Consider the following 16,402-nt stretch of genomic DNA (forward strand, 5'->3'; position numbering starts at 1 on the left):
TTTTGTTCTAGCAGGCAGTTAAATTACCAGTGAATCATTCTTTTTTTTTTTTTTTAATATTTTATTTATTTATTCGACAGAGATAGAGATAGCCAGAGAGAGAGGGAACACAAGCAGGGGGAGTGGGAGAGGAAGAAGCAGGCTCATAGCGGAAGAGCCTGATGTGGGGCTTGATCCCATAACGCCAGGATCACGCCCTGAGCCGAAGGCAGACGCTTAACCGCTGTGCCACCCAGGCGCCCCACCAGTGAATCATTCTGATCATACTGAAGCTTCATTTCAGCTTTATTCTTATATTTCTACTTCCTTGCTCCTTGATCTTTGGATACTTCTTAGGTATGGCTCTCTACCATCTCATTTGAAAGCCTACATGTTCACCATTGGTCTTTCTATTCTGTCTGAATCTGAACTCCCAAGGTCTCCAAACTTCAGCAGCCATTCTTTGCTAGCCTCCTGGAGTGTCATCCTTGGTGTGTTCAACTCAGGAGTTGCCCAAGTATCTGAAGATAATTTTATATAGATTTTGAGCTTACTCTGTATTTTCTTTTTCTCAGGTATCCTGCCCATATTCTTCAAGTCCTAACTATATTGGCTGCTTTGTGTTCAGATATTTGTTTTCTTTTCACTCTTTGTTTAGCCTCAGTTTCCTTAGACCATGGTTTGGAAGATGCCTAAAGAGAGAAAGCTGGAGTGAATGTAGGGTTCATCTTATGTGTTGCCTTTTTTTGGTGCTTAGCCTTAGGTTGGTTGCTGTTCAATGCCTCCAGTTGCTTTATCTCTTTTTCCCAAATTTTACCGTTGTTTATTATAAAAGAGTGAGTCCAGTACCAGCAAGTGACTAGTCTTTAGAACTTTAAAAAATTCTAAGTATTGTATTGGACCTTTAAGATTGGATTATTCTGTTTTTACTCCTTTATTTTTTCCTTTGACAAAATTAATATTTTTTATTAAAGCAAAAAGTGCTTAGTATATTTTCTGTCTTAATATAGGTACTCAAGATATGGTAGCAGAATCAATAAAGAAATTGAAGTAAATTCACACAAAACATTGGGAGCCTAGAGGAGCTATGCATGGCAGTAGTTCCTTGATCTGTGAATACTTAAATCTTCTGTTTTCTTTTCAATTAGAAATGTATTTCAAACACCAAATAACTTAATACAGTAATTTGGTTAAAATATACTTTATTTTACATATATTTGAAGTATTAGTGTTTAATAGTAAAGCTAGAATTTTATTTCAGTTTCAGTAAAACTGAAATTTTAATGCCAAGTCATTTGTTTTTGACATCATGTCAAAGTGATTAAAGCTGGGCTAGTCATTTAATTAAATATAATGAAACTTGTGATGGATACTGAAATCTAACATTTAATTAAGGTTTCTTTAATTAATTCTTTAATAAAAGAATTGCCCAACCTTATAAAACCTTATTTTTATACTTAGTCTTTACCTTTAATTAGCACTGTTTTGGCCCTTTTTGAAATACAGAACAACACAGCATTTGACTTTATATGCTACAACAAGAGTTAAGGCCTATATAAAATTTTGAAGTAAAGGGGCGCCTGGGTAGTGCAGTCGTTAAAGCAGGGGCGCCTGGGTAGCGCAGTCGTTAAAGCGTCTGCCTTCGGCTCAGGGCGTGATCCCGGCGTTTCGGAATCGAGTCCCACATCAGGCTCCTCCGCTGGGAGCCTGCTTCTTCCTCTCTCACTCTCCTGCTGTGTTCCCTCTCTCGCTGGCTGTCTCTCTGTCACATAAATAAAAATTTAAAAAAAATTTTTTTTGAAGTAAAGAATTTGAAACTAAAGGTGTGCCTGGGTGGCTCAGTCAGTTAAGTGGCTTCCTTCGGCTCGGGTCATGATCTCAAGGTCCTGAAATTGAGCCTCACAACGGACTCCATGCTCAGTGGGAAGTCTGCTTCTCCCTCTCCCTCTGCTGCTCCCCCTGCTTGTGTTCTCTTGCTCACACTCTGTCTCTCAAATAAATAAATAAAATTTAAAAGAAAAAAGAATTTGAAACTAAGAAAGAATATGGTGATAGGGATAGAATGAATTACCCTCCATGAGAATGTTTTATTAATTACCTTACTGTCTATGCAGATGAACCCCTGATAATATTATTTACAAATTAATTTTTACATCTTTGTAAGATTCTTTCTTTCACTGCAACAAGCTAGTGATGAAGAAAAATATAGGGTACTGTCAGCCAACAGGGGTTTTCCTTGGTGACATAATCCCAAGTGGTAATGACTTCATAGAATTTGTTGTTATTTTTTGTCAAGTCTTTGTTTCTTAAACAGATCTAATACAGTTTTTACACTTAAATATGACATCTGGGTTTGAGGGTATAGTTATATTTGGCTTGCCAGTAGTATAAATAGTAATTATTTTGAGGTACTGTTGTACATGGATTTAATAGTTTTTTGAACTTCGTAGAATGTGAAAACTTGAAATTATTTGGAATTGTTAATATATGTCATAAGTCTGATTCTTGTGGAAAATTTTGGGTTTGCTCAGAAGTAAGGTAAAGTAATTTTAATGGAGTTTTTGATAAGACAGCTCAGGTTTCTCAGATGGGCATGATAATATGTATGTATCTAAGGTGCATCTCCTTTTCTTTCTTTCCATCTTTCCTCAATCTCTCGCAATTTAAAAATCTCAAACCAACAACAAAAATTCCTTCCTTCTTGCTTTACTTCTAAAAATCTGCAGGATGGACACGTAGAGGTGGCACGTTTGCTTTTGGATAGTGGTGCTCAGGTGAACATGCCCGCAGATTCATTCGAGTCTCCGTTAACGCTAGCTGCCTGTGGCGGACATGTTGAATTGGCAGCTCTACTTATTGAAAGGGGGGCAAATCTAGAAGAAGTTAATGATGAAGGATATACTCCCTTGATGGAAGCTGCTCGGGAAGGACATGAAGAGATGGTGGCTCTGCTCTTAGCACAAGGTAAAGTAGTTTTACTTCTTTAATTAAAAAATAAATTTCCTTTGGATATTTTGTGTCGAGTGTCAGTGAAGTTTACAACAAGAAAAATATTTTTTTGCATTGATGAGAAAATAAATGATGAGTACCCTAAGAGGAATCCCAGAAGGAGGGAGAGATGTTGAACACAATTTAGAACAATATTTTTATCAGAAGTGTTGCATCTGGTTTATCAATTTTTATGCTTTCCTCTCAGGAGCAAATATAAATGCCCAGACGGAAGAAACCCAAGAAACTGCTCTGACCTTGGCTTGCTGTGGAGGATTTTCTGAAGTTGCAGACTTCTTGATTAAGGCAGGGGCTGATATAGAACTTGGCTGCTCCACACCTCTGATGGAGGCTTCACAGGAGGGACACCTCGAGTTGGTTAAATATTTATTGGCTGCTGGTATGTGGATTTAGAAAAAGACTTTTATATTGCTTTCATAACTTTATCAATTAACCTTAACTTTTTCATATCTACAAAAGTTGAAAGCCAGCTCCACAATTTGACTGCTCTTCTTAGGCTCCTAAATCTCTAAAAATGTAATTTTTAAAACATTTTCTTATTGTTATTAATGTTTGCTTCATGACCATAGCTCTCTCATTGACCTTCTCCTTTGAATAGTTTTTGGCTTCTGGAAGGGAGAATTTAGTTCCTCTTAGTCTCTGTTAATAAGTGGAAGTGGAGATGACGTTATAGAGTTTGATACTTTTAAGCCTGTTCATTTCTTGACCTTTTTAAGTCTTAAGAGAAAAAAAGAAAAAAAGAGCAAGTAGGAATTTAGTTTTTGGCAGAAGTACTTAGTTTTAAAATAATTTGTGCTTTATGCGTTGGTAAGTAATAGAAAGAAGTAGTTTTGCATAAAATATTTGTAGTTTTATAGCATAAAATAAGAATATATCAGAGGGACACCTGGGTGGCTCAGTCGGTTAAGCATCTGCCTTTGGCTCAGGTCATGATCCCAGGGTCCTGAGATCAAGTCTTGCATCAGGCTCCTTGCTCAGCAGGGAGCCTACTGCTCCCTCTGCCTGCTGCTCCCCCTGCTTGTGCTCATACTCTCTAGCTCTCTCTGACAAATAAATAAATGAAAATCTTAAAAAAAAAAAAAAAAAAAGAATATAGAATATACCAGAAAAAAACTGTCCCAGATAGACATATACCTTTATATATATTTTAGGAATAATATAAAATTTTTCTTTTTATCCATGTCTGACATATTGTTTAAAACTTGATATATGAAGAAATTAATATGTAAAGGAAAATAAAATATTTAGCAAAAATTTATTCATCATTTTGAAGCTTTTACTATTAACATTAATTTCATTATAGCCCAGCCTCAATTTTTACTTTGAATTATTATTGAAATAATTTCTTAGGACTGTTAATGGTTCAGATGTTTGTGTAGTTTTTGAACAAAAGCATAGACCAGTCATACATACTGTCCCCTGACTCAGATATTATTAATCACTGCAGTTAATATATGCATTATTCAGTCATTGTGCCTCCATCATTTTCAGCGACTATCTTTGTCCCCTTCGGGAGTCCTCTCCCAGTGGTTATCTTTCCATAGTCTTCCCATATCCCTCTACATAAAGTCTTGCTGTTGTAAGAGGCTTTTAAGAGAAGGAATAAATGTTTAATAAATTATTGAATACTAAGACATTCTGCTCAGCTCTTATGTTATCTCTGTTAATTACCACTGGTCCCTGTATAGTAAGAAATATTAAACACATTCTTATAGATATGGAAACAATACACAATCATGTTACCCTAAGGCAACCAAGCTAATAAGTGACAGAGCTAATGTTCATACTTAGAACTCCAGACATCTTTTTTTCTGTTGTACCACCATGGAGTCTCATTTAGCTACTTAATGCTAATTTGAAGTACATAGTTTCCAGAACTATCTCAGGGATTTGAGAATCACTTTTTCATATGATCTCTATCTGTAAAATTTTTTTTTCCAGTTTAGAGTGTGCTTAATTTACCCGAAGTTCTTCTTAGAGTGTAGCACTAAAAAAAAAAAAAACAAACAAACAAACAAACAAAAAAAACCTCAATAGGTTTTTTAATATATTGCCTGTACCATTTTTAAAAATTCAAGAACCTTTTTGTTATGGCATTTTTTCAAATGTAGAAAATAGTTTAATGAACCCTAAGAAACCATCACACACCTTTATCCATTTTTTAATTTATGGCCTGTCTCATTTCATCTATACTTCTCCCATATCCCCCATTTATTTTTATATAATTATTTTTTATTGAGATATAATTGATACATGTAACATATGAGTTTCAGGTATACAACCTAATGATTTGGTATTTGTATATATTGTGAAATGATCACCACACTTAAGTCTAGTTAGTTAACATCTGCCACCATATATATTTATAGACACATTTTTAAATTTATATTCGAGATAATCTTTAAAAAATAACTACAATATCATTTTCCTACCTAAAATTTTTAAAATAATAATTCCTTACTATTATTAAATGTCTAAGCAGTTTTCATATTTTTCTTACAAATATGTATGGGTGTGTTTAATGACTTTTTGAATCAAGGTTCAAATAAGATTTATACAACAACTGTTGATCATTGTCTCTTAAGTCTCTTTTGTCTGTGGGCTCCCCTTCCATCTTTCTATTTCCTTGCAAGCTTTGATTGAAGAAATGGAATGTTTATCCTTTAGGTTTTCCACACTGAATTTTGCTAGTTGCATCTCCATGATTTTACTTTACTTGTTTTTCTGTCTCTTGGATTTCCTATAAAGTAGTAGTTAGATCTAGAGACTTGATCAGAATTTGCATATGATGTGGTTTTTTTGTTTTTTTTACTAGACTGCTTCATAGGTAGTATTTGTATACTTCCTTCAGGAGGCAATAAATGTCTGATTATCTGTCTTTTTGTGATATTATTAGCCGTAAATGATCATTAATCCATAAATGATCAATAGATCCATTAATTCATTAGGAATTACAAAGTGGTGATAGTCTCAATTTTGTTATTCCTTCCTTCTTTATTAGCTGGAATATATCTATAAAGAGAGATTTCCCTTCATCACCTATTTGGTTGCCCTTAGATATAAATCATATGAGAATGGCAGTTTGATTTTTTCCCCCTTTTATTTACCAGTTAACAAAATAATAAGGTGATCCCCTAGCATCCTTCAGAGGTGACCAATGAAGTGTTGTTTTGTTTTTTATTTGAACATCATTTGAACTTTTGAATTTTATGATGGTTTTTACTCCATCGCAGTTCTCATTCTTTTAGAAGCAAAAACTGTTAAAAGGTGGGACAATTTTATTATCCTTGGTCAATAAGGTTAGCTCCGAAGTCCTTTGTTTGTGACCTCGCCATAGTCTCTCATAGTTCCCTTGCTTTCTGATAGGGCAAGTTATTTCAGGCACATCTTATACAGATTCTTCCCCAGTCTTGGAACCAATTAGTTTTCTAAGAAGCCCTAGTTCCATTTAGCAGAAAATACTATGTAGAGACCACAGTGTAAGCTAGAGACCATTTCTGCTTGGTCTGTCATTGTCTCTAGTAGTTTTTGGTTTGTCAGAGTTAGAAATTATTTATTTTTCTTATGGATGAAATACATCATGAGTTCAGGTCAGTACTTCCAATTCAGAACCATAGGGTTTTTACTTAACTTTAACAGTCTTCTGTGTTTTCTCTCAATTGTGCCAAAAATTTCACTTTTCACCAAAGGATTACTCATTTACTCATTTGATTTTAAGGTATCCATATAACTATCTCAGACTACAAACCTGCAGTACCACTAATATGATTCTTGAGAACTCTTTGATGTTTTTTGTTTTTGCATCTCCCCCCCTTTGGACTCTATGAAATAATTTGGTATATTTCCTTTCTTCTTTTTTTTTAAGATTTTATTTATTTGAGCGAGTGAGAGAAAGAGCACGAGATGGGGGAAGGTCAGAGGGAGAAGCAGACTCCCTACTGAGCAGGGAGCCTGATGTGGGGCTCGATTCTGGGACTCCTGGCATCATGACCTGAGCTGAAGGCAGACGCTTAACTGACTGAGCCACCCAGGCACCCCTAGTAGAGTTCCTTTCTGTGTGCCTAAATGTATAAAAGAAAAATAGGATAGTTAAAATACTTTATAGTATTCTAATATTTGAATTCATCAGTTTCATCAAATTTCAGAATTGGACTATTTAATATAATTTTACAGTTTACAAAGTAAATGTTTGGGTTTTTTGCTTCCTAGGTGCTAATGTTCATGCTACAACAGCAACAGGAGACACAGCCTTAACCTATGCTTGCGAAAATGGACATACGGATGTTGCAGATGTTTTACTTCAAGCAGGGGCCGATTTAGTAAGATATTTTTATTTTTTATTTTTATTTTTTGTGAATGTTGATATTCCTTCATTTATTTTTAACATTTAGAGAACAGTTGTAAAGGAGATCAATAGTTTGCATACTTTGTGTAAAATAACTTTTAAAAAGTTATTGTAGTTGTTGCATTCATTAAATATATATGAAAGTACTTAGTTTTTAATAGGGCATACAGTTTCTTTCCTAGGTAAAACTATTAATTGGTTTCTTCCACTCATCCTAGTCCATTTGACATTCCTGAACTTTTTAAACTGCTCTTTATTAGACATATCATAATTTCAATGATATATTTATAGAATAGAATAACCTATCAAATCACTTTGATTTCTTTTGTTTCTTTAATTAGTTTGACTTTTGGAAACAGCTGCTGTCCTCTTCCCGATAACAGTATTACAGCATTCCATTCTTCTTCTCTTAGTGTTTTCTATTTTGGCTTTTCAAAATTTCAAATTAGATGGCAGGTTCATATGTGTAATAATCTTTACAACTGTGGGGAATTAAATAGCTTTCCACTTTAAAGGTTCATGTTTCTTGATGAAATGTGTGCTTTGACTAATTTTTATTTTGTGAGGGTACTTTAAATTGCTCTCTAGAGTTTGTCTCCAAATTTTCTTACATATTTCTCAAAAATCTATGTGAGACGTGCACAGCTATAAATATCATAGAGAACGGATATAGTAAAGTTATTTAGAAAAACTGTGCAAATGCTGCCTTTTAAACCATTTCAAGTATCAGACATTCCCACAGATACCTGAAAACATTGTTGGAAAATAATTACTGGTTAACATAAATGTATAGTGTGATTATGCTATTTATCATTATTTCTACTGATACTAAATATTATAATGATAACAATAGGATTCATTCTCATCAGTCAGCATCTGCCCCATCAGTTAGAATTTCTGAGAGGTGTACTTTTTTTGCTTGAAAATTATGCAGAATGAAATGTTAAGTAGATCTTAACCTTCTGCCTTCTTTCCTTTTTTAGACTTGCTTTGGGTCATCCATAAAAATTAAGAATTGAAGTATTTCATCATTTGAAATAAATGGGATATAGCATAAAAGCTATATGCAAAGTTTAATAGTCTTAACCTCTGAATTCTTATCTGATTCTTCTTTCCATTTTTCTATGGCAAAGTCATTTTCTTAATCTGTTTGTTGAGAATTATTCTGAAAATATTAAATAGTAAAAAGAGGAACTATCTGTTAAATAGAATCTAATATATAGCAAAGCCTTACTGATTCTGACTAATCAAAAGAATCTAATTTATAGCAAAGATTTTGAGAATCTAATATATAACAAAACCTTGCTGATTTCAAGTTAAAAATCTATTATGAAATATTTTTAAATGTTTTAGTTTTGTAGTTTTCTGGAATTACATAAATAGAGTGTGATTAGAGTTCCTCAGGAGAATTACATTAAGTGAACAGATAGAGAGATTTGAATTTATCATACTATTTTACATTCCAAATGTATGATTTAAAAAGTGGCTCAGATAAATATATATCTTAATTAAGGTTAATATTTGTTATTCTAATGTAATTGTTTACTCCATTTTGCAATCTATCTTCGCATTCATATTTATGCGTAATTACAACCGTCGTGTAACATAGTTGTTTTCTATTTTTCCACTGTGCGTTCTATCATAATCTTTTCCATGTTGCTACATAGTCTCTATATTTATACCTCTTCCATTAAGTTGATGAACCATAATCATTCATTTACTCTTGAACTTTTCACTTGCTTTATGTTTTTCACTGTTATAAATACTGTTAGATTTAGTAACTTCATGTGGATAGCTTTTTTTTCTTTTGAATAACTTCATATATTGATTTTAACTTTAAAATTTATTGCTTGTTCCATGCTTTTGCTATCTGTGGAGAGACATTTCAATTTTAATATTAGTTCTTTTCCTGCAATAAAAAGCAGTACTCGTTCTTTATGTAAAATGTGGCAAGTATGGGAAAGTACAGTAAGTTTGGTATTTAAAACCTACAAGTAAACTTTGTGATTTCAGGCTTTACTATGTAAGCCACTGGGGGAAACAAGATATAATCAAAGATAAGAAGTGAGTAAAGCAGGCAGATCAATCCGAATCCTGAGAAAAAAATGACTGATAATTTTTACTAGCTGGACCTTACAAGGCGGTAGCATCTTTCTTATCCTCCATTCTTTGCTGCCACTTCCTAGTATCTGTTTTGGGCTGTACTAATTTCCTCCATTGCTTTGCAGATAGAAGACTCTCCACTCCCATTCTATCCCTGGTATCCCATTGGTGTGTTCTGATACTTGTATTTGTTAGTTGTTTAAGTTAAATGAATTTTTTTATGTGCGGGTGGCTGAGAACCTTTGTTTTGGGGGGAATTATTTTTACCTTCAGTTTAAATGAGGATGTACAAGTCAACCTTTGGAACACAGTCTGAACCAGCCCCTATGCTTTGTTAGATTTTAGAGCCTAACTTTGGCCCCAGTTCAAGGTTTTGGTATTATAGTTTATAAAAAGGAGCTTAAAAGCTATTGTTTCTCATTCTTTAAAATATCTTGTACCAGAATCAATTAGGATATTAATTTGGTTTAAAAAACTTTTAATGCAACAATTTGGTTTTCTTGTATTGTTGCCTGACATGAAACTGAAAACTTTTACAGCTTTTCATTCTAAATGTATAGTAGGTATAAACGAGGACTTAGTTTTAAGGAAAATCTAGAAATTTTCTTATTGATTGCTTTTAAAAAATTCTCAGCTAGAACCGATGGCATCCTTGAGCATTTTCAGGTAGATCCTCAAAATACGTGCTTGTTCTAATTTGAAACTTAGTTATTTAAAATGTCACTTTTTCTAGTTTTAAAAATATTTTAAAATAAAATTATATATAGATACTTCTAATAAAAATGACACACTATCATATTTAGAGGTTGTGGATTGATATGTAGTTTGTCTAACTTTTTAATAATTGAATAAATTTGAATAATCTATTTAAAACTTCTGGACTTGATTAGTATCCTTAAATAGGCCACTTAAAATGTTCTTTTTGAAAATAAAAAAATTAAAAATTGTCCATTAATTCCAGAATTTTTTGAAAATTCTCTGTTTAGCGTGCAGAATCATTTTAACTACTCCATGAGTAGAAAACCTTGAGCAGATCCCCTGATTCATATCTTCCTGATGTTTGCATCTCTTATTACCACAGCAATGGGAATTATTGTATATTGAAATAAAGATTATTCCTTTATGTGTTTTCTTTCTCAGCATAGCATCTTTGTTTTGGGCCCAGGTTTGTTTTTAGTATTGGATACGATAATAAGTATATGATGTAAACCCATCGTAAGAAAATTTGTATTAAAATTCATTAGCCTTACTTAAAATCTAAAAGAAATTAAAAAGAAAACTCCCTTTGGAAACTACTTAATCTTATTTCTCTGAAAAGGAAATTTCATATCATTTGTATCTTCACACATTTGTTACTGAACTCTGATCAGAAATTATTAATAACACTATTTCATAACTGAAATTGACTAACTCCTATACTCTTTTAGACCCTACTCTGGTGTTCTTTATTACTCTAGGCTATTTCCCACAATTAACTGGGCTTTAGACCAGAAGGCAAAGTTTTAGTATTTCATACTTGTTCTCGTCTCTGTAGCTAGCTAGCTTTAGCTAAAATACTTATGGCCTGATTTCTTTTACCACAGTCTTCTTATTACTATTACTTTTCAAGTTCAAGGTGGAGAATTTGAATTGTTAACTATTCAGCAGTTTGATTTGATTGTAAAACTCTGCTTTTTTTTCTCTTGCTTGCTTTTAATTTTGACTTTGTGTTGACTAACATGTCAGAGGTGTTTTGATTTGATGTTTATGTTTTACAAACCATTTGTGAAGATGATAGAATCTTACTCTTTTCATCATGACATGTTAATTTCAGTATTAAAACTTTGGTACATTTGCTAAGATAGAAGAAATAATTGTCATCTGTACAATTGCCTTCACATGTATTTGCCAGCACAGCTGAATTTGAAATGGGAGAAAGTGATATATAAATCAGTTTAATAAGTCTCCAGCTCCTTGGCCTTTCATTGCTAGAAGAGGTGTATCATAGTATAACTGATCAGTAAGTTCCAAACCCAAGGAGTACTTCCTATGATAAACAACTACCATAGGTATTAGGGAATGTAAGTACATTCAGGTTGTGTTCATATAGAGAGATTTAGTGACCCAACTTAACATTTTATAGGCCAGCATTACTGTTTGAAGGTAGAACTTATTACAGGAAGAAATGCTTATGGAAGATATCCTATAATCCTATATCTGAATGGAAGTCTAATGAGTGGCAAATGCTACACTTAGTTGTTTAAAAAGAACTATTGCTATGGAACATTAGACAGGACATCTAATGTTCAGTATAGCCGTCAAATCACTGATTAATACAATAAGCAAACATTTGCGTCAATCTCCCCATCTGTAAAATGAAATTTAGTATTATTTTCTGAGCTATTTTATCAGGACATGTAAATATTCTTTCTTTGGTTCTGCTGGGTATCCTTGGGCAAATCACTTAAATTCCCTAGGCTTCTTTGTTTCTCTTCCTTCTTTTCCTCACCTCCTCCTCTTCCTTTTCCTTTTTTTTTTTTTTTTTAAGATTTTATTTATTTATTTAACAGAGACAGCCAGCGAGAGAGGGAACACAAGCAGGAAGAGTGGGAGAGGAAGAAGCAGGCTCCTAGCGGAGGAGCCTGATGTGGGGCTCGATCCCACAACGCTGGGATCACGCTCTGAGCCAAAGGCAGACGCTTAATGACTGTGCCACCCAGGCACCCCCCTTTTCCTTTTTTTTTTTTTTTTAAGATTTATTTATTTATTTATTCTACAGAGACAGAGACAGCCAGCAAGAGAAGGAACACAAGCAGGGGGAGTGGGAGAGGAAGAAGCAGGCTCATAGCGGAGGAGCCTGATGTGGGGCTCGATCCCACAACGCCGGGATCACACCCTGAGCCGAAGGCAGACGCTTAACCGCTGTGCCACCCAGGCGCCCCCCCCTTTTCCTTTTTTTATGAGGGGTTTAGACCAGATGATATTTAACTACCTGACTTAAGAAATTTAATTTTGTGGGGCGCCTGGGTGGCTCAGTCATTAAGCGTCTGCCTTCAGCTCAGGGCGTGATCCCAGGGTCCTGGAATCAAGCCCTGCGTCAGGCTCCCTGCTCTGCTGGGAGCCTGCTTGTGTTCCCTCTCTTGCTGGCTGTCTCTCTCTCTGTCAAATAAATAAATAAAATCTTTGAAAAAAAAAAAGAAATCTAATTTTGTGATTTCTGAAGAACAAGAGAATTGTCTGTTTGAAGGTATCAGATGGACCGGATGATCTTGAGTGTTTTGTTAGTCCAAGAATGTGTAAAGTCCTATGAGATCTTAAAGAAAATGAATTTTTAAGATTATAAACCATCATTACTAATAATGGTGCTAAGTATTATATAAATTATTCTCTTAAAATATTTGTATATATTAGATGTATTTTAATTACCCCAAACATTATTTTGGGTGTTGATTATAATTAATAGTTAGCGTATTTAACTTGTCATAAAATATTTTATAGGTTGTCTTAATAGATAAAAGTTATTTATCCCTGGGGTGCCTGGGTAGCTCAGTCAGTTAAGCATTCGACTCTTTTTTTTTTTTTTTTTTTTTTTTTTAAACATTCAACTCTTGATCTCAGCTCAGGTCTTGATCTCAGGATCATGAGTTTGAGCCCCACGCTGGGCATGAACTCTACTTAAAAGGAAAAAAAGAAAAGTTATTAATCCCTAAAATATACAATTAACTTAGTAAGGCTACCCCAATAAAAAATAATCTGGCATTATAATGTTAAATCATTACCTCTTCAATCCTAAGTCATCTATTAATATTTTATTCTACTTAAATACTGCTAAAGAAGTAGGAAGAGTTTCCTTGACATGAATTTTTATTTTAAATGAATTATTTCCTCAAGAATATAAGTCTTTCAGTTATCTTTGGAATTATTCAATTACAAGTAAATTCTTTTTTCTTGAAGTTAAAGTTTATTTCAAGTAGCAGGATAAACTTGTGTTACATCTTCTTATCTTTCATACCTTAAAATTTTTCAAAATGTCCTTTGTGTAGGATTGTTTTTAGCTTTGGCTTTGAAGTATACTCAGGCAATGTTCAATGAGAGACAAGGAATTTAGAATGCGATTTTACTTGAAGATGTTTGCCACCTTGAAGATAGGGGTGGAAGAGGGAGAGGATACCAAGGATATGAGATAGAGCATGTTTTTTTCTTTATGCTCACAATGAATCTGTTTTAGATTAAATGGATCAGAGTAAATAAATAGAACCAACCTAAAGAAGTATGGTAGGTACATGGCATTGCTAATTATGGTGTCTTTGCCATATTGAGTGGAAGTTGGTCCCGTATCAGTACTTATTTTCCTTGTTATTGTGGCTAAATTATTTTTTTTTATAAATTTGTAATTGATTGAAAATTTTTTTCTTAGTTTTAAATAGGTGATATCTTTACATGGTTCAAAATTCAAACATAAAACTGTCCTGTGGGCACCTACTTTCCCTCTCCATTGGCAATAATGTTGTTCATTTCCTGTTATCCTTCCAGAGATGTTTTATGTGTGTATGATGAAAAGTCACATATGTTGAAAGAAACAGTTACTAATGTTCAGTGTTTTGTATAATTCCTTATTGAGATAGAATTTGGGTTTTTACTATACTGATTTTCTCTGTAGTGTTGACCATAGCTTTTAAGGTTTGTTTGTTTGTTAACATTTTTAATATTTTAATAAAAATTGAAGCACTTTGGCACTGATGAGGAAATTGGGTGCTTTGAATATGTCATAATGGTCTATCACTGATTTTCATCCCTAACCATAAAGTAGGCTCTCTGACTCTTTGCTTTCGTTGGATTTTATTCTACCAGCCAAATGAACTTTTTTGGGCATTTTTTTTTAAATAGTTGAAACTAAGCGATTTGGACATGGATGTGTTAACGCTTTCTGGTTCTTATTTGTGGAATTTATTTCCTTGGAAATGAGATTTGATATGGACTTCCCGCAAAAGAAAAAATTCTGAAAGATTAATTTGTTACCTATATTAAATCTTATGAAGTAGAAATGTGGACCAGATCCTCTTTCATAAATTTTTTTTTAAATTTCAGCATTATGTTATTTGTCCTCCTAGATGTTTCTATCCCCCAAGCATATATATATAGTCCATGTATGTGAACAATATGTCTTTTTTTATATGAATGGATTTGTTATCACATATACTCTTCTGTAACTTTTTTCTTACAATATTTTTCTATGTTAGTCCCTATAGATTTCTCATTCTTTTTCACAGGTACCCAGGGTTCTATGTAATTTATTGACCATTTATTTATTCATAAACTTCTGGGTTATTATAGTTTTTAAATATTATAAATGTGCTACACTAAGTATTGTTAAACATATTTACATATCTTTTCTACTTTTGTGAATATATCTGTAGGGATAAATCCCTAGAAATGAAATTATTGGTTATCAGAGGATCCACATCTAAAATTTTGATAGCTGCTGCCAAATTGTTCAAAAGTGCTGAACCAGGGGCGCTTGGGTGGCACAGCGGTTAGGCGTCTGCCTTCGGCTCAGGGCGTGATCCCGGTGTTACGGGATCGAGCCCCACATCAGGCTCCTCCGCTATGAGCCTGCTTCTTCCTCTCCCACTCCCCCTGCTTGTGTTCCCTCTCTTGCTGGCTGTCTCTATCTCTGTCAAATAAATGAACAAAATCTTTAAAAAAAAAAAAAAAAAAAGTGCTGAACCAGTCTGCATTTCTATTAACGCTGAGTCCTGATTCCCCACATTTTTATTAACATGAATTAGAGTGAGTTCCCTCTTCCTTCCTTCCTTCCTTCCTTCCTTCCTTCCCTCCTTCCTTTCTTTTTCTTTCTTTTCTCTCTTTTTTCTTCCCTTTCTTTCTCTCTTTCTTTCTTAATGGTTTAATTTTCTAATCTTTGATCATAGTCCCCATGTTTATCTAAAAAATCTTTCTGTATTCCAGGTAGCTCTATGAGCTGCTTATTAATTGTTCCCAAAGCTTTTGTGTGAACTGCATAAAAGACAAAGTTACTTTCTGAAAGAGTATTCAGACATCGTTTACAAATGCAAATTTTGAAATATTTTTTATCTTTAACATTGATTTTTTTCAAAAAAAATCAAATAGACAGTATCTATTGACTTCATTCTGAAAGAGGAGAATAATGTATCTTCCACTATAGGATTTGCATGAGTTATTTTATTTTTGCATTGTCATGGTTTTATAACATTTATATTTACAGTCTGTTTTTTGACACTATTTCTCACAGTTGTTTAACTGTATATTTAGGGTATTCAGTGTTTACCTTACTCTTTTGATTTTGGGGTTTTTGGTGTATTTTTTGGGTTTTTTTTATAATAATATTTTTTTATTATATTATGTTAGTCACCATAGAGTACATCCCTAGTTTTTGATGTAAAGTTCCATGATTCATTACTTGCATATAACACCCAGTGCACCATGCAATATGTGCCCTCCTTACTACCCATCATTAGCCTATCCCATTCCCCTCCCCTCCCAAAGCCCTCAGTTTGTTTCCCAGAGTCCATAATCTCTCGTGGTTCATTCCCCCTTCTGTTTACCACCCCCTTTCTTCTTCCCTTTCTTCTTCTACCAATCTTCCTACTTCTTATGTTCCATAAATGAGTGAAACCATATGATAATTGTCTTTCTCTGCTTGACTTACTTCGCTTAACATTATCTCCTCCAGTCCCATCCATGTTGCAGCAAATGTTGAGAAATCATTCTTTTTGATGGCTGAGTAATATTCCATTGTATATATGGACCACATCTTCTTAATCCAGTCATCTGTTGAAGGGCATCTCGGCTCCTTCCACGATTTAGCTATTGTGGACAATGCTGCTATGAACATTGGGGTGCATATGGCCCTTCTCTTCACTACATCTGTATCTTTGGGGTAAATACCCAGTAGTGCAATTGCTGGATCATAGGGTAGCTCAATTTTTAACTTTTTAAGGGACCTCC

At 33.8% G+C, this 16,402-nt stretch overlaps 1 protein-coding gene across 21 annotated transcripts in view; it reads left to right on the forward strand.

Annotated features, from left to right (window-relative positions):
* The window catches only part of ANKHD1 (ankyrin repeat and KH domain containing 1), a 125,283-nt gene that overhangs the window by 45,608 nt on the left and 63,273 nt on the right, over positions 1 to 16,402 (forward strand). For 20 of the 21 annotated variants that reach the window (XM_057307102.1, XM_057307103.1, XM_057307105.1 and 17 more), the window contains exons 8-10: positions 2,706 to 2,943; positions 3,176 to 3,367; positions 7,198 to 7,307. In XM_057307102.1, the coding sequence (XP_057163085.1) occupies positions 2,706 to 2,943; positions 3,176 to 3,367; positions 7,198 to 7,307 (540 nt within the window). The remainder of the gene's footprint in view (positions 1 to 2,705; positions 2,944 to 3,175; positions 3,368 to 7,197; positions 7,308 to 16,402) is intronic. The other variant, XM_026508136.3, reaches the window with a different exon arrangement.

Source organism: Ursus arctos, unplaced genomic scaffold (assembly GCF_023065955.2).
Source record: "Ursus arctos isolate Adak ecotype North America unplaced genomic scaffold, UrsArc2.0 scaffold_5, whole genome shotgun sequence".
In the NCBI taxonomy this organism is placed as follows: domain Eukaryota; kingdom Metazoa; phylum Chordata; class Mammalia; order Carnivora; family Ursidae; genus Ursus; species Ursus arctos.